The sequence below is a fragment of the Staurois parvus genome, unplaced genomic scaffold (genome assembly GCF_062004578.1).
Source record: "Staurois parvus isolate SC_StPar_1 unplaced genomic scaffold, SC_StPar_1.0 ptg000468l, whole genome shotgun sequence".
NCBI classification, from domain to species: Eukaryota; Metazoa; Chordata; class Amphibia; order Anura; family Ranidae; genus Staurois; species Staurois parvus.
In genome coordinates this window covers 159,220-182,350 of record NW_028318264.1, presented here as the reverse complement: position 1 = coordinate 182,350, position 23,131 = coordinate 159,220, and the positions used below count along the sequence as shown (strand labels likewise).

General features: G+C 40.9%; 1 protein-coding gene across 1 annotated transcript in view; it reads left to right on the top strand.

Moving 5' to 3' along the window:
• The window catches only part of DUSP22 (dual specificity phosphatase 22), a 149,826-nt gene that overhangs the window by 47,623 nt on the left and 79,072 nt on the right, over window positions 1–23,131 (top strand). The window contains exon 3 of the mRNA XM_089689039.1: window positions 1,665–1,698. Within this exon, the coding sequence (XP_089545165.1) occupies window positions 1,665–1,698 (34 nt within the window). The remainder of the gene's footprint in view (window positions 1–1,664; window positions 1,699–23,131) is intronic.

Below are 23,131 nucleotides of genomic sequence, written 5' to 3'. Positions count from 1 at the left end.
ATGAAAAGGAATGCTATTGTAGGAGACTCAGGAGGACCCCACTCCTGACACAGAAACATAAAAAAAACAGATTGGAGTTTGTCAAAACTTACCTGAGGAAGCCAAAATCCTTTCGGGAGAATGTGGACAGATGAAACAAAATTACAGCTTTTTGGTAAAGCTCATCATTCTACTGTTTTCAGAAAAAGCAATGAGTCCTTTAAAGAGAAGAGTATAGTCCCAACAGTTAAACATAGTGGAGGTTCACTGATGATTTGGGGTTGCTTTGCTGCTTTAGGCACTGGATGTCTTGAATGTGTACATGGTTTTATTAAATCTGAAGACTACCAAAGAATTCTGGGGTTCAGTGTAGGGTCCAGAGTCATAAAGTTGCAACTTCTTCAGAGGTCATGGGGCTTACAGCAGGACAGTAACCCAAAGCACACATCAAAAAGCACCCAGAACCAGTTTCAGACAAAGCGCTGAAGAGTACTGAACAGTCCAACAATAGTCCAGATCTCAATCCCATAGAGTACCTGTGAAGAGATCTCAAATCAGCAGTTGAGAAAAGGAACTCTTCCAATCTGAGAGACCTGGAGCAGTTGGTGAAAGAAGAATGGTCCAAAATTCCAAGAGAAATGTAAGAAGCTCATTGAAGGTTACGGGAAGTTATTGATTTCAGTTATTTTTCCAAGGGGTGTGCTACCAAATATTAAATTGAGTGTGCCAATAATTTTGTCCAGTCAATTTTTGGGATTTTACATGCAATGTGTCTGTTTTGGCTTTTTGTTCCTCCACTTTTTTTGTGTCATACCAATACAAACAAAAGAATGCCTAAACAATTAATTGCAACAGTTTCCTTGGCGAAGTGGTGCATTATCTGACAGAAATTAAGGGTGCCAATGTTTTTGGCCATGACTGTAGGAGAACCTATCCTTTTAATAGGCTTTCAGCAAGCTTAAAAAAACGTTGCTTGAAGTGTGCCGAAAGCTTTGCAGATACTTCTTTTCCTGTCAAGAAAATCCAATGTTGGACTGCGCCACCAATGCAAATAATCACAGGTTGTAATACTGTGGGGAAGCAGCTATTCTTTCTATATATACAGTGACCAGTGCAGTGCTACAAAATAAAAAAAACCTAAATCCAAGATTATTGATGAAGAGATTAAATATTTTAAATGAAAAGTCCAACAATCTTCTTTATAGTGCTTCGATTCTTCTGTAATCACCAAGTGCTTCAAACATAAAAGTGCAAGATTGCACCACCAAATGTCTGCTCACCTCCAGCAGTGTGACCTCACAGTTTGGTCTAACTGCACTTTTGGTCCCAAAATGGACACTGAAGATCAACTTGATGGATTTCAACTGTAGTTCACACCTTGTTCGGATTACAACTCCCACCATCATTTCACCTCATAAATAAAAGACTCCACATAGTGCGTAAATTGCCCTCTCCGGTTTCCTCCAGCCGACCCCTCACCAGCACTCTCCCTCCCAGCATGCACTGAGGCCAAGGGCTCCGAGTTGTATTCCGAACAAGACATATATAGTTGTTATCATAGCGGTCATGGAGCAAAATGTGGTTTTGGGAGATGTTTTGTTTCCATGGTTAAATAGTTTGTGCAATATTTTGGAGAGTTTATATTTGAAACAAAATGTATTTTAATTCAGTTTTGTTTTCCACAGATTCTCCCTGGCTTATTCATAGGGAACTTCAAAGGTATGTTCATTTTCTTTTTATCTAATTCTTGGTAGCTGTTTTTCATTTTAAAGAACCAGTATCTCTTAAAGCGGAACTAAACTCTCAGAAATTCTCACCTTCTCATCCAGCCCCTAAACACGTCTCAAAGATATGTAAACCCAACATTTACTATTCCTGATACATGACGTCTCTACCGCGTACTTGTGTGAAAAAGTATCCTGCACTCTTTGTATTGCTTTCTGGTGTTCTTGCAAGTCCCTCTGCTTTCCTAATAAAAACTGACTACGCTAGGCAAGAGAACACAACATGGTCAGTTCTGTAGTTATGCTGTGCTCTTCTCCAATGATCAGGTTTGTCCAGACCCCCCCCCCCTTCCCAACACACACACACACACAGCCTTTCACTGGCAAGATCAGTGTACTGCTGTTTCTCCTCCCCCAGCTTTTATTTAGCTGAGAACAGAGGGAATAATGTGATCTGAACACTAAAAAAAAGTGTTTTTCTTAAGCTAAAAAAAAATGCTGGATACAAAACGCTGGTAATAGCATTTTTTGTAGCGTTTAGGAGCGTTAGCGTTTTTACAGTACATGTAGAGAAAAGCTAGAAAAAAGTTAGGAGCATTTTAATAGCATTTAGGAGTGTTTAGCGTTTTTTTTTTCTGTTGGAATAACGCTACAAAAAACTCTACAAAAACTATTTTTTTGTTGCTTCGAGACGCTGAAGCACAAAAAATGCTTATAGCCGAAAGTAGTGTGCATGGACACAGGATGACACTAGGAACAGAAAGAAAAATGCTAATAATTCTAGGAGCTTAAATAAATGCTAGGGTGCATGAAGCCTCATAATGTTTTTTATATGTATCCACTTCCCACCCATAGGACGTTCAATGACACCCTGGACTTTCAGTGGTTATACCAGGATGATGCCTGCACCCACAGACATCATCCCTGTATTGTTTTTAGGGCTGGTGATTTTCTGTGTGTAAAGCCATCCTAGTGGATAATTAGCTGCTGGATTGCTTTTACAGGAGGGGTCATTCCTCACCCCCACTGCCCTCTGGTGCCTCTCTGGGCTCTCCAGTCCTTACCATAGAGCTGACCAGGGAACGGTTTGTCCCTGATCATCTCTATGCTATTAGAAACCAGAAGCAGCAAGTATTTTGCTTCTGGATTTCCGATTTCTGTCTTCTGTTTGTCGGCCATTGCCGGCTAGTACAAGTATCGGATCAGAACAATCTTGGTCTGATCTGATGCTGTTAAGGGCAGAGAACTTGTCTGAGGTCTAATAGACCCCAGATGTCTCAGTAAAAAGTACCTGTGACTGTTGTCACAAGGGATGTTTACATTCCTTGTGACCGCAATAAAAGTGATCCAAAAAAAAAATGTAAAGCGATAATGTAAAAAAAAAATCAAATAAAGTATGGAATAAAATAAAAAAAATGCCCTCAACCCACTGTACTCGCATGCAAAGGTGAATGCATGCGTCGGTCCCACACATATACGTAAACCTGCACTTATGGGAGTTCTAAATAATTTACTAGCAAAAAAATAATTTTTTATATGTGAGAAAAATCAGAATTGGCCCCGTAGGGAAGTAGGTATACACAAATACTGTGTTTCCCCGAAAGTAAGACCTAGCGGTACTTTTTGACGCTGCAGGGCCCCATGAGAGGCTCAGTCCGTCCCTGTATGTGCCACTTCTGAAATAAGCAGGCATTGAGGGGACAGACAGCGAGGCAGGCACTTCTCAGAGTTTCAGGAGAGGGGCAGGTCCACATCCCTGCCGTGGGTGCTGAAGTCGGAGTGCTGGAGGGGTGGGCAGAGTATGCAGCAGGTAAGTGTGTAATCCCCCGACACTGGTGACAGCACTGCAGCTTCATGTAGTAGGTAGGGGAGAGGGGGGGGGAGAAAGGGGGCGGGGGGGGGGCTTGCTTTAAATCTTACCTTTTTGTGGAGCTGGTGGAGATGTCAATAAAAAAAAGACCTACCCGAAAATAAGCCCTAGTGCATTTTTTTCACCTAAAATTATTATAAGACAATGTCTTATTTTTGGGGAAACACAGTATTTTGCCCTTCATTTCTATTTTAAGCTGAATAGGTGGGGGTTTACAATCACTTTAATTTTGTGTTTTAAAGGGAAACTATAATGTTTCTGGGTAAGGCAAATATAAATTCATTTACTTTAAAGTGAGCCCATCACTATACACAGGGTACCCCGTAAAGCTCTCCCTGTAAACAAAGACAGTACATACTTCTTTACAGCTCCCCATGCCACCAAATTCCGATGTGAAATTGTCCCTTGGAGTCTATTGGGAAACCAATATTTTTGGGATGCTAGTAGGTGGTTGTGTTGCATAGATGTTAGTCTCGTTGCTTGTTTAATCAAAAAGAGAGAGCAACAGAATTAGCATATACTGTAAGTAAAGTAAGTAACTGATTGTCAAATTATTGCTTTTAGGAATAACATCTGACATAATCATTGTATATTGTTTCACTCATAAATTCATGAATGTATGTTGTTTGACTTATACAATTTGATGGATATTTTATTGCTGGAGACCTGAAGATTTCAGAAGAATGGATGTATTCATACTAAAAATGAAATGTTGAAGAAAGTTATTGATTTGTGGACAAATAGAGGTCATTGAAGGCGTTTTGATGTGCGGCACTGGATACGTTCTGGAAACTTGGTGGAAAAGCTCTGTGTTCTTTTTCCATTTGGAACAACATGTTGTTGAATTTGGATTCAATTCCTCTTTGTCAATCAAGACAAAATCTAAGAATCACCTGAATCAGGAGGCAGACCTGCGGATCACAGTCAGAAAGAAGGTTCTATATTTTGACAAAATCATTAAGGAGAAGGAGGAGCAAAGAAGTCATTGAAGTTTATGTTTGTCATTGGGATTGATTTTACTTTTTTTAGCAATTAGACTCTAATTGCTCAATTTTCAATTATATTCAGTAATAATTTGTGGTAAAAAAAATTAGAAATCAGATTTCTTAATTTTCAAATGTGATACTACTTTTGTAATAAACAAATGTTTCCTAGGGAGGTGGGCAGCTAAAACTTCCTTATTCTCCACTCCTCTTTTTTCCCTTCTCTGCTCCGCTGGTTGCAGGCTCCCTGATGTCGTGTATATTGCAGGACCAGTATTCCTGCTTTGTACATGAAGACGTTGAGGTCCCTCCCACATCCCAGAGTACCAAAGAGGGGTTGTGAGCACTGGATGTTGAGGTTAAGAGGAGTAAGGTATCTATAGCTGGTTATTCTATTCCCCTAGACCGGGTGTCGGCAACCCACGGCTCCAGAGCCGCATGCGGCTCTTTTTCACCTTTGCTGCGGCTCCGGAGCACACTGCCCACCAGGTGACAGGCAATAGGGTTGCCGTAGCTCAGTGGTCGGCAAGCCGCGGCTCGCGAGCCACATGCGGCCTCTTTACACATTTTAATGCGGCTCTTCTGTGTGCCGGGCGCCCGCTCTCCTCCCTCCTCTCGGGCGGCCGCCCCAAAAGTCAGGACTCTGCAGCTAGCCCAGCAATGGGCAAACTACGGTCCGGCGGACCTTGTAATCCGGCCCGCGGAGCGTGGCAAACATTGGCTGTTAGCATGTAGGCGGGGCAGCGTGACGAACTCCTCTCCTCTCACAGTCTGCCATGAAGACCAGAACGGCGCGGGAACACGGCGAGAGGAACGCGCGGAGCAAAGGTAAGTGAATTGACACAATATGGGGAATGAATTACTATAGGGGGATGAATTACTATGGGGGATGAATTACTATATGGGCGATGAATTACTATGGGCGATGAATTACTATGGGGGATGAATTACTATATGGGGGATGAATTACTATATGGGGGATGATTTACTATGGGGGATGAATTACTATATGGGGGATGAATTACTATGGGGGATGAATTACTATGGGGGATGTATTTTCAGTTTTAAAAATGTGGCTCTCAAAATAAATTTCAATCGTGGTTTTGGCGAGATTTGGCTCAGTTGAAAAAAAAGGTTTCCCACCACTGCATTAAGGTAAGAAACAATATATGCAGTGTCTGATTTGTTTTAAATGTTGCAATGGTTTTGCGGCTCCCAGTCTTTTTTTTTCCCTTCGGAAACGGGTCCAAGTGGCTCTTTATGTCTTAAAGGTTGCAGACCCCTGCCCTAGACAAAATCAGCTTTTAAAGTGTCACTAAATGTTCCAAATTAAAAAAACCTTTCTAATCCAGCGTACTTTTAAAAGTTCTTTCAGCATGCCTGATGAAGTCCCTTTTTCCTTTAAATATATGTTCATCTTCAGCAATTTTTTCCAGAAATTCCCCAAAACAATTCCATATCCTCTGAACAGAACATACCAGTGCGACTCCTCTCCATTACACATGCAGCTGTTGAGGGGCTACTCCACAAAGACCGCTGAACCCTCAATCCTCCTGATGATGTGTACATAACTGGCATTGTGTATTTTTTCTATATAGAATAACATAAGATTTTTGTACTTATTGTAAAATCTTTTTCTTGAAGCCCCCAGATGGGCTGCACATTACATTGTCACTCCTGGTCTCCAGTAATTATTGGGATCTGGCTCTTTATCTTATACATTGAGGGACACAGAATTCAGAGACAATTGGGTTACACTGACACCTTTGGGAGGAACTGGACACTAATATACAAGAAATAGTGATCAGCCTAGTATAACCCCTCTCACTCCCAACATGCATGTTTTTTGCTGATATCCTTTGAGGATGGTAGACTTTTCTCTACTGAGAACAGATTAAAGGAGGTCTATAGTCACACTTTCATTTTATAACATTGTGACGGAAGCGTAGGCAGGACAGAACGCACACGGAGGATGATAAACACACAAAGCTTTATTGAAATATGGGAGGCACTGAATCAGGGTAGGAAGGTAGCGTCCGGGTACCCAAAAGGGGGGGAAGAGGGGGGAGGAGTCCAAACAGTTATAATACGGCCCACGATAGTGCGATTCAGGTAGCGATGGCCCGAGCACTCGGGGGGGGGGGGGGGGGGGGGGGCAGTCCAGGTAGCTATGATAATCCAGACATGCAATAGGCAGTCCGAGCAAGTATTAATCCAAGTGGGCAGTTCCGGCAAGGATAATAGATTCAATGGGGCAGTCCAGGCAGGGAAAGTATGGGTGCATTCAGTGGGGGCAGTCCAGACAGGGCAGTATATGGATTCAAGGGGGGCAGTTTAGGCAGGAGAATATGAGCACTCATGGTTTAGGGGGTAACTTCCCAGAGGCACACAGCAGTCAGGAGACAGGGACCCGTGCAGCACTCAGCTTTCCAGGGACACAGCGGTCAGCAGGCAGGAACAGCTTTCCAGGGACAAACAGCAGACAGGAACAGCTTTCCAGGGACAAAGCGGTCAGCAGACAGGGACCCTCACGGTGCTCAGCTTTCCAGGGACAACCAGCGTTCAGCAGACAGGAACAGCTTTCCCGGGACAAAGCGGTCAGCAGACAGGGATCGCTTTCCAGGGACGAACAGCGATCAGCGGACACTCAGCGGGGTCTGGCCTCATCTCAGACCTCCAAACAGCAGACAGGAACAGCTTTCCAGGGACAAAGCGGTCAGCAGATAGGGACAGCTTTCCAGGGACAAACAGCGGCCAGTGGACAGGAACAGCTTTCCAGGGACAAAGCGGTCAGCAGACAGGGATCCCCCCCATGACAAACATCATCATTGTAACAACAGCATTACAAGCAATAGTGATATTTGACAATCCAGTATAAGCCTACTTGCACGCTTTGTGATTTCTTATCTGCTCATTCCTTTGGATTACTGGTCAAATTCTTAGGGCTGCATATTCCATAGTACCTTGCTGCCTGTAAGCAGTGATTCCTGTACTGACTTTACCTCCTGAAACCTCTCCTCTTAGCACCTCTGTAATTTAGAAGGCAGGCTCTGCAAAATGTGTGGCACAAACAGTACACATTTAGGCTCCATGCACACTAGCTTAAAAAAACGCCATGTATGGCTCCATTTCTCCTCCTCAACTTCCCTTAAGGAGATGCTACCGCCTGAAGGTACATAGTTGAGGCCTCACCCTCGTGGACAGATGGACTAGTTGCAGAACGCTTCTTGGCACATTTCTCCACCACTCACTTGGTCTCATCCTGTTTCCTCTCCATGCTTGCCCCAATCCCTTATTTTGATCTACCTCATTTTGATTTTCTTCTTTTTCTCTTCTCTCTCTCTCTCTCTCTCTTTAGCTTTCTCAGACTGTCTTTTTTGCTCTTGCCCAGCTCTCACTCTCTACATTTCCCGCTTGTATTATTGTGCCATTTGATGTTCCTAGCCAGTGGATTCTTATTGATGCACCCTGTTGTTTTTACTCATGGAACGCTCATGTGGACTCTATACATTATATTCTCTGTTTTGGTGTAGACTTTAGTTACACATATTGTTTGCTCTCTTTTTAATTGGCTTGGCATATCATGTATGTATCTTTCGTTTCTTTTATGATGTTTCTGCTAAAATTAAAAATATATTTGCCTCTAAAACTACGTTATTGTTCCATGATGCGACAGCATGGGAGATCTGTAACACATTGGGAGCAGTCCTGCCATATCTGGTCTGTTCTGCTCACAATCCACTAACAGTTCCATGGCCATCTGCAGTGCTTCTTTTTAACGACCTGAAATCAACAGCCTGGAATGCTGTCTGCTGCTTGAGTCTCCCTTGCCCTCATCAAGTGTGGCTTTCTTCTTGGCTTTAGCCTGGGAGGATTTCACCACAGTTATGCAAGAGTTTATGGTTCCAGTTTCAGTTTTTGTTGTAGCATCTGACTGCAAAGGACATAGGTGTACATCAGCACCTTCCTTTGTAAAATCTTTGAACTACCTGCAGCCTCTAAGGCTCAGTCTGATGACAACCGATATATACAGGTAAAATAAGTAGTGAACCCGTCACCATTTTTCTCAGTACATTTATTTCTAAAGATTTTATTGACATGAAAATCTCACCATATGTCGGTAACATCCCATGCAATTCATGCATACAAAGAAAACAAAAAAAAAAGGTCAGAAAGTAAGTTATGTGTAATAAAATGGAATGACACAGGGAAAAAGTATTGAACGCGCTAAGTGAAATTTATTTAAAATGAAAGTAAACCCACTTTGGTAACTTTTACCTACAGGTAAGCCTTTAATAAGGCTTACCTGTAGGCACTGTAAATATCTCCTAAATGTGCACAGTTTAGGAGATACTTCCTGTAGTGGTGGTATTTGATCACCACTAGGTTTTTCAGTTTTTTGCGATATAAATCTAAAAACACTGACATTTTTGAAAAAACCTACATGTTCTACTTTCTGTTATACAAATATCCAATAAACTCAAATTTCTTCATACATTTAGGCCAAGTGTATATTAATTATTTTGTGTGAAAGTTATAGCGTCTACAAACTATGGTATATATACTGAAATTTATGCAGCTTTTACTTTCTGACTGCCTCCCCTTTTTGGAATGTAGACACCCCAAGAAATTTGCTGAGGCATGTTGAGCTCAAGAAAGATTTTATTTTTTTGTCACAAGGTTTTAAAAGATGCCAAAAAAGTTTTCCTTTTTAGTTAGTTGTCATTTTAATAAGATATTTCTCACACATGCCATGGGTATATGTGGAACTACACCCCAAAACACATTCTGCTACTTCTCCTGAGTATGGGGATACCACATGAGTGAGACATTTTTGGGAGCCTAGCTGCCCCTTTCCACTCTTACTCACAAGGTTGTATTCCTTGTTGCCAAGGACAAGGTGGTTTTAAGACCTAGAGTCTTCTTCCTTTCCAAGGTGAATTTTGCCTTTCATCTCAAACCATGACATTGCATTTCCATCCTTCTGTCTAACCCCATTACATAAGAAGGAGATTTCTCTTCACTGTCTGGTTTTAGTTTGAACTGTGTGTTGACCTCACAGCCACTTTTTCCATTAGAAAATTGGACTCATTCTCAGATTTTTAAGGCTGAAACCTGACTTTATGTTCACACATTCTCTTAAAGTGAAGTTCCACCTGAACAAAAAAAAAAGTCAGCAGCTAAAAAAAACTGTAGCTGCTGAATTTTTAAAATACAGACGCTCACCATGGCTGGTTTCACCGGCAGCCTTCTCTCCCTGGCGCCGGCATCTTTGGTGTGGCCTCCCGGCTGTGACAGCTTGCACCTTCAAAGCCGGGAGCCCACTGCACATGCGTGAGAAGCGCTGCACTTTGTGAATGGCCCCGTAGTCTTCTGGGACCTGTCGCATGTCCCAGAAGACTACAGGGAGGGAGGAGGGGAGAACAACTTCCGCTTCCAATCGCCTAGGAGATCGCAGCAGAAGTGGGAGCTGGTACCTGTCAAATTCCAAAGGTGCCAATCTTTAATGGGGAGCGGGGGGACAAAGGCTTACCGCGGAACTTCCCCTTTTGGGTGGAGCTCCTCTTTAAGTTTTACAGGAGGAAAATGGAAGAGGTTATGCCAGGCTTTTCACAGTTTTTTTTTGTTTGCCAGTGTTCATTTCTTCCTCAAGTAGACAGTATAACCAAATTTCCTCAGCCAATAATGCAAACATAAACAGACCATATATGTCCTTTAAAAATATATATTCAAATTACAAGGTATGCAAATTAGCCATAGAGTTATAGCCAAGTTAGTTTCATGCATGCTGAAGTTGCTAAACGTCTTCATTGTCACAACCTTCTATGTTGGGCAGCACAGTGGCTAAATGGTTAGCACTTCCGCCTGGCAGTTCTAGGGTCATTGGTTCGAATCCCAGCCACGGCACCACCTGCCTGGAGTTTGCATGTTCTCCCTGTGCCTGCGTTGGTTTCCTCCGGGTACTTCGGTTTCCTCCAACTCTCCAAAAACATGCTGGTAGGTTAATTGGATCCTGTTTAAATTGGCCCTAGTATGTGTATGTATGAATGTAAGTTAGGAGCCTTAGATTGTACACCCCTTGAGGGTTAGGGACTGATGTGAATGTACAATATATATATGTGTAAAGCGCTGCACAAATTAACAGCGCTATATAAGCACCTGAAATAAATAATAAATAAATGGTTGAACTGGATGGATTTTTGTCTTTTTTCAGCCAGACTAACTATGTAACCTTGGCAAGTACACTAATGACAATGGCCAACACAAAGATAAATTGAGTATTTTTTGACCACTTTTGTCTGTCTAACTGCAAAATGGCGGTGAATAGAGCATGTCATATATGCAGGGATGATCACCTATAAGATGCTGCTCATTGCCCATGTGAAAGAGACTTGTACTATTAAAATATGTACATAACATATCTCTGCCATATCTCTATGCATTATCATTACCTTTGCAAACTGTCCATACATCATATTGTATATTAAAATTCTACATTTCCGTTAAAATGTTTGTTGAATTAAAACTAAAACAGGTTCCATGCAAATCACTTATGAAATTTAGAGTCACTTTGGGATATTACACACTTGTCAAGCTTATACTCCATTTGGCATTGGCAACTACTGAATAGTATATGTTGGTCATAATTTCAGTCGGTGCTAATTCCTCCTATCATCATGTCTGGAAAAAGCCTCCTTGTGTCACTGGAGGATTCATCTTCTCAAATATATTGTTGCTGGCAGCATCAGAGGCTTGTTAGATTCTGTCTCAGCTCCTTGGCTATATCACTGGTCATGTGAGCATTTGACTTATTTGCTTATCTTACTACTCCATGTGCTATAAAAGCACAGATGCTATGCTGGTAATCTTCTTAATAGATAACCGTTCTCATGCAGAGCACTAAAGTTATGCCTAATAATACTCGTACGCATTTAGATACTACCAACACATGCACTCATGAAAAATAAACAAAAAAAGGTAAACTGATCTTTATGCCTTTAACCACTTGCCGCCCAGCCACTGTAGATATACGGCGGCAGGGCGGCACTCGCAGGCAAAACCACGTTTTAAAACGGGTGTTTTGTAAACAAATAGGGGGCGCGCCGCCGCCCTATCTGTCCCGCCAATCACCGCCGCAGATGTGAGTCACCGGGTCACAGCCGTTCCTTAGCGGCTGTTTCCCGGCGATCGGCGGCAAACAGCGCCAGACAGCACAGCTGCAGTAGCTGTGCTGTCTGTCACTTCCCTGTCAGCTCGAGGATGAGCTGATCAAGAAAGAACAGTTTCTCTTTCTCGATCAGCCTTGTCCCGTGCAGTACACACCCCCGCCCCCTAGTAAAACACTCCCCTCACTCCTATAACCCTTCCCTGCAAAATAAAGTTAACCCCTTCCTCCCCATTGCCATTAGTACAGTGTTTTTTTTTTTTGCACTGATCACTGTATTAGTGTTTTTAGGGATGTCAGTGACCCCAAGTCAGTACGCCCCAATGTCAGAATGTCCGCCGCAGTCCCGCCATAAGTCGCTGGTCGCTGCCATAAGTCCCTGATCGCCGCCATAATTCGCTGATCGCCGCCATTATTAGTATAAAAAAAACCCTAAAAATCCCAGTATCTTTCCCGCCATTTGTAAACGCTATAACTTTCACGTAAACCAATTAATTTACACGTATTGGGTTTTTTTTTTTAGCAAAGACATGTCGCAGAATGCATTTTGGCAGAAATTTATGACTAAATTTGATTTTTGCATTTTTTTTTTACTGGACATGTTTTATAGCAAAAAGTCCAAAATATTGTTTTTCCTCAAAATTGTCAGCCTTTTTTTTTATAGCGCAAAAAATAAAAGCCGCACAGGCGATCAAATACCACCGAAAGAAAGCTCAATTTGTGTGGAAAAAAAGGATGTAAATTTAATTTATGTACCGTATTGCATGACCGCGCAATTGTCCGTTAAACTAGCGCAGCGCTGTATAGCAGAAAAATGGCGTAAATTGCAGTATTTATACCATAGTTTGTAGACGCTATAACTTCCACACAAAGCAATCAATATACACTTATTGGGATTTTTTTTACCAAAAACATGGAGCAGAATACATTTTGGCCTAAATTTATAACCAACTTTGAGTTTACTATATATTTTTTATAGCTGAAAGTAAAAAATATTGTTTTTCTTCAAAATTTTTGGCCTTTTTTTGTTTATAGCATGAAAAATAAAAAGCGCACAGGTGATCAAATTACACCGAAAGAAAGCTCTATTTGTGTGAAAAAAAGGGCGTAAATTTCGTTTGGGTGCAGCATTGCATGACCGCGCAATTATCAGTTGAATTAGTGCAGCGCCGAGTAGCAAAAAGAGGCCTGGTCATTAAGGGGGGTAAATCCTCTGGAGCTCAAGTGGTTAAATGCTTTCCTTTTTGTGTGTCTACCATTAAACCCAACGAAAAGGAGCCAGGCTACAAGCTACTTTTGCACATTTTTGGATGACTTTTGTCATGTTACAGGAGCACTTTTTGATTTTAAAAACTATTTTTTTTTTTTTAATCTGTTTTCCCAAGTGACACCATGCTGACATTGGGGCAGGCATTTGGTCTCTACTGAAGGGAAGGATCGGAGTTCAGAACGGTTGATTCTTTCAGCAGGGATCACATGACTTGGGTGCTGTGGGATTCCAAAACTGTATACAGTGCAAGTATGTTTCATTTAAGTCTTGTAAAAATACCCCTTGCAGTGTACTGAACAGTGCATTGATGGTGCTTACTCATATTAGGCCTGGAGCTTGCCAAAATGAATCATTACTCACATTGATAATGTGACTGTATACTCTACAAAAAAGAAAGTCATTGAGGGTGGGGAGGGGGAGATTTACTAAAACTGGTGCATGCAGAATCTGGTGCAGCTGTGTAGAGTGACCAATCAACTTCTAACTTCAGCTTGTTCAATTAAGCTTTGGCAATAAAACCTAGAAGCTGAAATATAACACATGCACATTTTGTTTATTAATTGGTATGGATGTATTTTTTTTTTGCAATGGGAAGGATTAACCTTTGAAACATGTTGGGTACCTGATTGTAGCATATGCATAGATTGGCTATAGCATGTTGGCTTAGCTCAGTCTCTCTTTAGCCATGTTACATTAACATCCTATAAACGTCCACCATTCTGTATCTTTACTTTTTGAATAGCATTCAGTGTTTCCCTAGATTTTTTGGAATCCTAGCAATACTATATATTTTGCAACATTTAAAAAAAAAAACTGTATGTTGTCGTGAAACTTTTCTTTAGTTTTTACATTTTAGGATCAATACACTTAAACGACCAAGAATACAGCCCTGGCCAAACGTTTTGAGAACGACACACATATTAATTTTCACAAAGTCTGCTGCTTCAGTGTTTGTAGATCTTTTTGTCAGTTACTATGGTATGCTGAAGTATAATTACAAGCATTTCATAAGTGGCAAAGGCTTTTATTGACAATTACATTACGTTAATGTAAAGAGTCAATATTTGCAGTGTTGACTCTTCTTTTTTAAGACCTCTGCAATTCACCCTGGTATGCTGTCAACAACTTCTGAGCCACATCCTGGCTGATGGCAGCCCATTCTTGCATAATCAATGCTTGGAGTTTGTTAGTTTTTATGTTCACCCGCCTCTTGAGGATTGACCACAAGTTCTCAAAGGGATTAAGGTCTGGGGGATTCTTGGCCATGGACCCAAAATCTTGATGTTTTGTTCCCCAAGTTATCACTTTTTCCTTATGGCAAGGTGCTTCATCATGCGGGAAAATACATTGTTCGTCACCAAACTGTTCTTTGATGGTTGGGAGAAGTTGCTCTCAGAGGATATTTTTGTACCATTCTGTATTCATGGCTGTATGAGCCCACTCCCTTGGCTGCGAAGCAACTCCATACAAGAATGGTCTCAGGACGCTTTACTGTTGGCGTGATACAGGACTGATGGTAGCTCTCACCTTTTCTTCTACAGACAAGGTTTTATTCCCAGATGCCCCAAACAATCGGAAAGGGGATTCATCAGAGAAAATGACTTTACCCCAGTCCTCAGCAGTCCAATCCCTGTGCTGTTTGAAGAATATCTCTCTGTCCCTGACATTTTCCTTGGAGAGAATTGGCTTCTTTGTTGTCCTTCTTGACACCAGGCTATCCTCCATATGTCTTCGCTTCACTGTGCATGTAAATGCACTCACACCTGCCTTCTGCCATTCATGAGCATGGTGGTGCGGCAGCTGAATCAACTTTAGGAGACCGTCCTGGCGCTTGCTGGATTTTCTTGGTGCCCTGAAGCCTTCTTCACAACCTAAATGTTTAAAGTATATTCATACCCAGATATTTTTATATTAGTTTTGGATTCAGGAAGGATTAGAACTGCTGTCAGGTTTCACAACCTTTAGAGGCTTTGTTGTAGAACTTGTTTCACTTTCTATCTGCTTAAAAGGTTGTCCCCAGGACAGGAAATAAGAGGAAATTATTATTATATTATTATTATACAGGATTTATATAGCACCAAAAGTTTAAGCCGTGCTTTACAACATGAGGGCAGACAACGCAGGGCAGGTAATAACTGTGGGGGATGAGATGATGGAGAAAATAAAAGTTAGTTGGAGGAAGGATAGGCCTCTCTGAAGAGAAGGGTTTTCAGGGATCATCTAAAAGTGGACAGAGTAGGAGATAGTCGGACAAATTGGGGTAGAGAGTTCCATAGGATGGGAGAGGCTCAGGAGAAAATTTGGAGGTGAGCATGGGAGGAGTTGACAAGGGACCTAGAGAGCAGAAGGTCTTGGGAGGAACGAAGAGAACCGTTCGGTTGGTATTCTGAGACAAGGTTAGTGATATAACTGGGGGCCCAGTTTTGTAAGTCGTTAGTATTTTGCATGTGATTCTGTATGCCATATGCTGTTACTGAGCGGATACAATACTACTACATTGAAGAGATATGCGTTTTTAAAGAGTTCTACTTGTAAGCACATTTTTAATAAATAGACCCATTTATAATACATACTACACTATATGGTATTTTTTTTTTTACCTATGATATGATGTTTGGAAGCTGGATCAGTATCCGGTAAGTCCATTGTTTGGAAGGTGGATTTTGTTGCACTAGTGGTGTTGAAGAGGGGAGCACATATTATATGTTTAAGGACACTACACTATTGTACGTTTTCTCCGGAGGTACTCTACGAAGATAAGAATGCATTTGAAGTATCAGTTTTTGAGTGGATTTTTACTATGGAATGAAATTTGAAGTCAAGTACAAGTATTTTTAGAGTTAAGAGTATTTTATCCAGCCACATAGAAGTGGACACTGGGTGGATCAATATACATTTTGAACACAATATACGCTAAGATTTGGATTTTGAGTTTTTATTTGATGTTTATGCAATAAGGATAATGCAGTATATGTAGCTTTTGCTTTTTTTTTTTTTTTTTCTTTGAGGTAGACGTGGATATTGAAAGAGTGATTCTATGGAGATGGATCAAGTGGGAGTATGAATTCTGAATAATATTTGAAGATTTCACAGACGCTAAGAAGGTTTTATTTGACTTTGGACTTTGTGGGAGAAAGTGTGACTTTTTGTGCGTCTAGGGTGTTATAATGATATTTTTGTGGGTGTACCGATGTTTGCTATTCAGGTATAGGTAGAATGAGAACCAGTGAAGAGTACAGTCACAAAGACCAAAGTGGAGTTTTTTTGAGGAGGACAGGTGGTCCTCTTTGTCAAAGGCAGCAGAGAGGTCCAGGAGTAAGAGTAAACAATAGTATCCAATGGTTTTAGCCATTAGTAGACTATTTGTGTGTTTGAGTTGCAGGAGAGCAATTTCTGTGATGAGGGGTGAGGGCAAAATCTAGACTGAAGGCATCAAGAAGGTTATAGACCAGGCATTCAAGGAGTTTGGAGGAGATGGGGCTTATGTTGTTAAGATTGATGGGGTCCAGTGAGGGCATTGTAAGTATAGGAGTGACTACTGCATGTTTTAGAGAGTTTGGAAAAATGCCAGAAAAGAGGGAGAGATCGAAGATGTGATTTAGAAAGTGTAGGATAGAGCCAGAGGGTGACCGTACCATTTGTGAGGGAACAGGGTCTAGGGGGCAGGTGGATAGGTGGGCGTTAGAAAAAGGTTTAGCAACCTCATCTATGGTAGTGGGGTTGAATAAGGGAAGAAATGATTGTATCTTTTGACAAGGAGTGTTAAGTGAGGGAGGTATCTGTTCAGCAGAGATATCCTCACAAATTGTATCAATTTTATTTTTTAAGTGATTGGCAATCTCCTGGGCATTGAGGGAGTTAGTGGGTGAAGGCAGTGGAGGATGAAGTAGAGAGTTGAAGGTAGAGAAGAGTTGACGGGGACTGGATGAGAAGTTAATGAGAGTGATAAAATAATTCTGCTTGGCAGTGTGGAGGCAGGAATTGTGCTTTTGGAGGGCAGTTGAAACTAAAATTTTTCCAAGACTTAGTCTTACACCATAGACCCTCAAAGAGCATGGCTATATTTTTTGAGACGTCTGGTGTCATCTGTTTGCCAAGGTTGTATGGTTTGGAGCTTGATTCTGTGTGTAGTGAGGATGGCGAGCATGTCTAGGGAGGATGACCGTGAACTGTTGTAGACAGAAGTGGTTTTGTTGGGCGGGAAAGGAGTAAGATTTTGTCACAGAGGTAGTCAGTTGCAGAGTTCAGAAAAGAAGGGTTAAGGTGGCGAAGGTTTCTACAGGTAACTGTTAGGTGGTTGGAGGGAGAGGGGGTGGAAGACAGGGGACAGAGTGAAACTGATAAGGTAGTGAGTAGAGAGAGGAAAATGCATGGTGGAGAGGTTGCATGGAGGACATAGATGGAAGAAAACAAGGTCAGGGTTGTTGCCATCAGTGTGAGTAGAGGCATGTATCCATTGCTTCTGGTCTAGAGAAGAGATTAGACAGAGAAGTTTAGAAGTAGTAGAAGTGTTAGTTAACAGGGATGTTGAAGTCATTGAGAATGATTGTGGGAATTTCAGAAGAGAGAAAGTAGGGTAGCCAGGAAGAGAGATCATCAAGGAGGGTGGCCAATAGATCACAGCAATTCTTAGAGAAACTAGAGAAAATAGACAAATGCAATGTGCCTCACTTGAGGAGAGTGTTAGAGAGGGAGGTGGGTGAAGAAACTGAAAGGTGCTATTTTGGGCTATAAGGATTCCCACGCCATCTCCCTTCTGGGGGGAGTGAGTCTATAGGAGACCACCATGGGAGAGGAAAGCAGGAGAAGCAGTGTCGGATTCATGGAGCCAGGTTTCAGTAACAGCAAGTAGATTAAAGGAGTTAGTGATAAAGAGGTTGTGGAGAGAGGTGAGTTTATTACAGAGAGAGCGGATGTTCAAAAAGGAGCAAGAGCAAAGGGAGGCTAGTTTTTGGAAAAAGAGGAAAGGAAACTAAATTGTGTGGATTGTGGTTCCTGCCAGTCAGTGTAGGGTGATGAGTTCATTGGGCACAGTTAAATTATGGAAGCCAAGGGTCTGTCCAAGGGTTTATCCAGAGGTTAGGAGAAGCAGAAAAGTGAGGGAGGTAATATGTGAGTGCGATTTATGTGAAGGGACATGCCCCAGCATCCTGGAGGTTTAATTAACATGTGGGTTTAGAATTAGCAGGAGTTGGCAAAGATACATAGACACAATGAAAGCAATCAGTTTTCTTTTTTTTTTGTTTGCTGTATTGTTGAGCATTGTTCGCAGCCATCCCTGGATGACGTGACTGAAGATAGATTTACATAGTCACATAGTTAGTCCGGCTGAAAAAAGACAAAAGTCCATCCAGTTCAACCATAGAAAAAAAAAAGTTATAATCCTATACCCACAGTTGATCCAGAGGAAGGCAAAAAAAAACCCAGCAAAGCACGATCCAATTCCTTCCTGATCCCTGAGAGACAATCGGATATTCCCTGGATCAACTTTACCTATAAATGTTAGTATCCAGTTATATTCTGTGTATCTAAGAAAGAATTGAGGCCTTTTTTGAAGCAATCCACAGATCTGGCCAGAACCAACTCCTTGAAGGAGTCCATTCTACATTTTCACAGCTCTCACTGTGAAGAAACCTTTCCATGTTTGGAGATTAAATTTCTTTTTCTCCAGACGTAAAGAGTGCCCCCTTGTCCTCTGTGATGACCTCAGGGTGAATAGCTCTACACCGAGTTCACTATATGAACCACTGATGTATTTATACATTGTGATCATATCCCCCCTTAATCTCCTCTTAAGAGAGAATAAATTCAGTTCCTCTAATCTTTCCTCATAGCTGATCTCCTCCATGCCTCGTATCAGTTTAGTTGCCCTTCTCTGTACTCTCTCAAGTTCCCCAATGTTCTTTTAGTGAATTGGTGCCCAAAACTGAACTGCATATTCTAGGTGAGGTGTTACTAATGATTTGTAGAGGGGTAATATGATATCTCTCTCTCTGGAGTCTATACCTCTTTTAATACAAGAGAGGATTTTGCTTGCTTTAGAAACCGCAGCTTGGCATTGCATGCAATTATTAAGCTTGTAATCTACCAGAACCCCCAGATCCTTCTCCACCACTGACTCTACCAGTTGTACCCCCCCTAGTATGTATGATGCATGCATATTCTTAGCCCCCAAGTGCATAACCTTACATTTATCAACATTAAACCTCATTTACCACATAGTTGCCCAATTAAACAGTGCATTGAGGTCGGCTTGTAAGTTGAAGACATCCTGTAAGAACATTATTCCACTGCACAGCTTGGTGTCATCTGCAAAGACTGAAATGGGATTTTTAATCTCAGACCCTATATAGTTTACAAATATATATAACAAAAAGTAAGCGTCCCAACACTGAACCCTGGGGTATACCACTGATGACCCCAGACCAGAGTATGAATCATTAACCACTACTCTCTGAATACGATCTTTTAGTCAGTTTTCTATCCATTTACATACGTATTTTTCGAAGCTTGTAGACTTTACCTTACACATTAGCCATGTGTGGGGAACTGTGTCAAACGCTTTTGCAAAATCCAAGAATACCACGTCCACCGCCATCCCTCTGTCCAAGGTTTTGCTCACCTCCTCATAAAAAGAAATCAGATTTGTTTGACAACTTCTGTCTTTCATGAATCCATGCTGTCTGTTGTTTAAAATATTTTTTTTTCCAGCAAGAACTCATCCATGTGGTCTTTTATTAAACTCTCCAGTATCTTCCCAACCATAGAAGTTAAACTAACAGATCTATAATTACTTGATAAAGATTTTGACCCCTTTTTTAAATATTGGCACCACATTGGCCTTACGCCAACCCAGTGGTACTATGTCAGTCATTAAAGAGTCCCTAAAAATTAGAAACAATGGCTTTGAAATGACAGAGCTCAATTCTTTAAGGACCCGTGAGTGTATGCCATTCGGTTCAGGTGCTTTATTCACCTTTATACTGTCTAAATATTTTTGGATCATATCAATTGTGAGCCAATACCATGCCCATTATGGACAAGAGCTCCCCCATACTCCTTTGTATACACAGAGGTATTAAATAAATTTGCCTTCTCGTTGTCCCCAGTCACCCACTCTAGATTATTTTGTAAAGGGCCTACATGCTCGGACCGTACCTTTTTACATTGTGCGACATTTTTGTTTCTTTAAATAAAGGACTTGTCAAAAACTGTGTAAGTGTTTTATTTACCTCTTACTGATTCACTTAGGGGAATAAATATCTGTACATTGCTGAGCACATGTGCACTGGCGTACCCCCTGAAGCACACAACGGTGCAATCCCATGATCACAACACTCAGTACCCAGCCACTGTGAGTGGCCAGAGTATCTTGTGATCGCTATGCCCAATCATAGAACTTACATAATGACTTGTAAGCAAACTGTCATGAATCGCATTCATTCATGACGTTTTTCTTACCATTGTGACCTGAGATTGGTCACAGGTGATCACATGGTACCTGGGCCAATCTCAGCACCCTGTCCCATGTGATCAAATGATCACAGATCACAACAGTAAGCTAAATATTCTGAATGAAATCAATTCATGACTGGTAAAACTATTGCTTGCAACAGTGATTATTTGTTATAAGCAATAATAGTGTAAAATAAAATCCCTTGCTCCTCAGAGTAGTACAGTATCACTCTGAGGAGCGTGTAAAAAAAAATGTAAATGTAAAAATTATAAAATTTTTGTTATTTACATGCTGTCACCAGTGAGTATCCCTGATCACTGGCACACCAGTTATATGATGACGCTGTACTGCACTGGTGACAGTATGTGAAAGAAAAAAATGTTTTATTTTTTTATTTTCCAAAGAAATTGTGACAAAAAATAACTTAAAAAAACTCGCCATGCCTCTAACTAAATACCTTTGGACTGTCTGTTTTCCAAAAAGGGGTCATTCGGGGCTATTTGTACTTTTCTGCCATTTTAGGGTCTGAAGAAATGATATAGACCATCAATACATCAGGATTGATCAATTTTCATATATATATATATATATATATATATATATATATATATATATATATGCCATAGTTTGTAGACTCTATACATTTCACACAGACTAACTAATGTACACCAATCTGGGTTATTTTTTACCAAAGAAATGTAGTAAAATACATTTTGACCTAATTTTATTTAGATTATTTATTTGCAAAATTTGAAAACTGAAACTAAGAGTTTTTTTTTCAAAATGTTCAGTATTTTGTCTTTATGTAGCAAAAAATAAAAAAACCCAGTGGTGAATACTATTACCACCAAAAGAAAGCTGTGTTTGTGTGAAAAAACATGGGTCCAGTGTTACATGACCGAGCAACTGCCAGTTAAAGTAGCACAGTGCTGAATAGCAAAAAATTCCCTTGTTATGCAGGGGGTAAAACCTTCTGGAGGTCAAGTGGTTAAATTCCATACCATGAATATTGGCCTTTTTGTGTGGGCCCCTGTTGACCTCCATACAAGACCACGATCAGTATGATTAGGAGGAGCTCTACACTGTGGAATAAAGATCTAGTACAGTAGTAGGGAATCCCAGGCCACTTTGCTGCAATAATTTAAGTACATTTAATGGCCACTTCACAGGCAGGTTAAAGGCATCCCACAGACATGTTATTTAGGGGAGTTTTGCATGTATAATGTTGCCATTTAGGTGTTCTTAACATCTCTGCTTCTCGCCCGTGCTTATTATACTAAAAAATGGTCATTACTGTTGAACATTTGGTCCCCGTTGACTTCAATGAGGGTCAGATTCGGTACCCAAACGTTAGTAATGTTCACCACACCCTCCTAAAACCAAACCCAGGTACATTTAGCTGATTATAACCAACATTTTAGATTGTAAGCTCACATGAGTAGGGCTCTCCTGACCCTCTTGCATTGAATTGCATTGTAATTTCTGCCTTTATTTTTAAAATGCCACACAAACTATTGGTGCTATATAAATCTTATATTATAATTTTAATAAGAATAATATGTACAGGCGTGCCTCGGTTTCCAAACTTAATGTGTTCCGTGGGACTTTTCGTATTGCGAAAAATTCATAAAACCCATAGGAATCCCATAGGAATACACCGAAAACCAATTAATCCATTCCGGAGGTCAGAAAAAGTAAAAAAAAAAAAAGAAAAAGTCTTATCTGTAGCAGTCATACCCACAGAGATGGACGTGGTTCAACCATTTTGCTCCAACCCTCCATCTTGTAGATCTCTCTCCCCCTCTTTGCTCATCCCCTTCCCTCTCTGTTGAGTGACATGTGGTCGGTGCGTGTTTGCAGAGATCACAGGCACCAAACTCAGCGGGAGGGCGTCCTGGCTATAAAACCTCACTAGCTGGGTGCCTCTCTGTCTAAGAAACTGTGCAATCTGGGATATTGTAAATGCGTAAACCAAGCCCTTCACTGAGTTCAAAGACATTCCAGAGCAGTAATAAACTAGACACCACATTCAAAATCCATTTTTCCCCTATGATTTCATATCTTGGAATATGAGGGACTTAAACAAAAAACAGGCATATCTTCAGTTTGGTCATGTTAAGACAAATCGTTTGGTATATTGCGTTCCCTAGCTGAGATCAACAGGAGAGCAGAAAATAAAATCTCCTTAATCATCCCAGCAGGTATGTTATATTTCATAAGTAAATCTTCAGCAGACGATTCTGCATATTAATCGTGGGTGGAATGTTACATGTACCTAGGAAAAGTTATGGGCCAAAATATAAGCTAGGAGAATTTCTGGTTATAATTTAGGTCTCCACCTACACCTCCCTCCCCAAACAAGGCAATTGGTTCTCTGTTGTAAGGAGACACCCTGCTAAGATCCTAGAAAAAGGGCTGTTATGCCTGGAGTTGGTGTGAGAGAGAAAGAAGAGTCTCTTTTGTTTAACATCGAAACTGACAGTAGAGACAAGAAATCCTTTTGACTTATGAAACTTGAAGCTGCTTACACCAAGGCTGATTGGCAAATACATTAACCCTCTAAATTCCTTTCTGTTATCTCTTTGCTGTGCTATTGTTCTCTGTATATTTATATATATATTGGCTACATCATTTTCTGTAAATATTTTTTATTGCACCCTTTTGACCTTTTAGTAATAAATCTT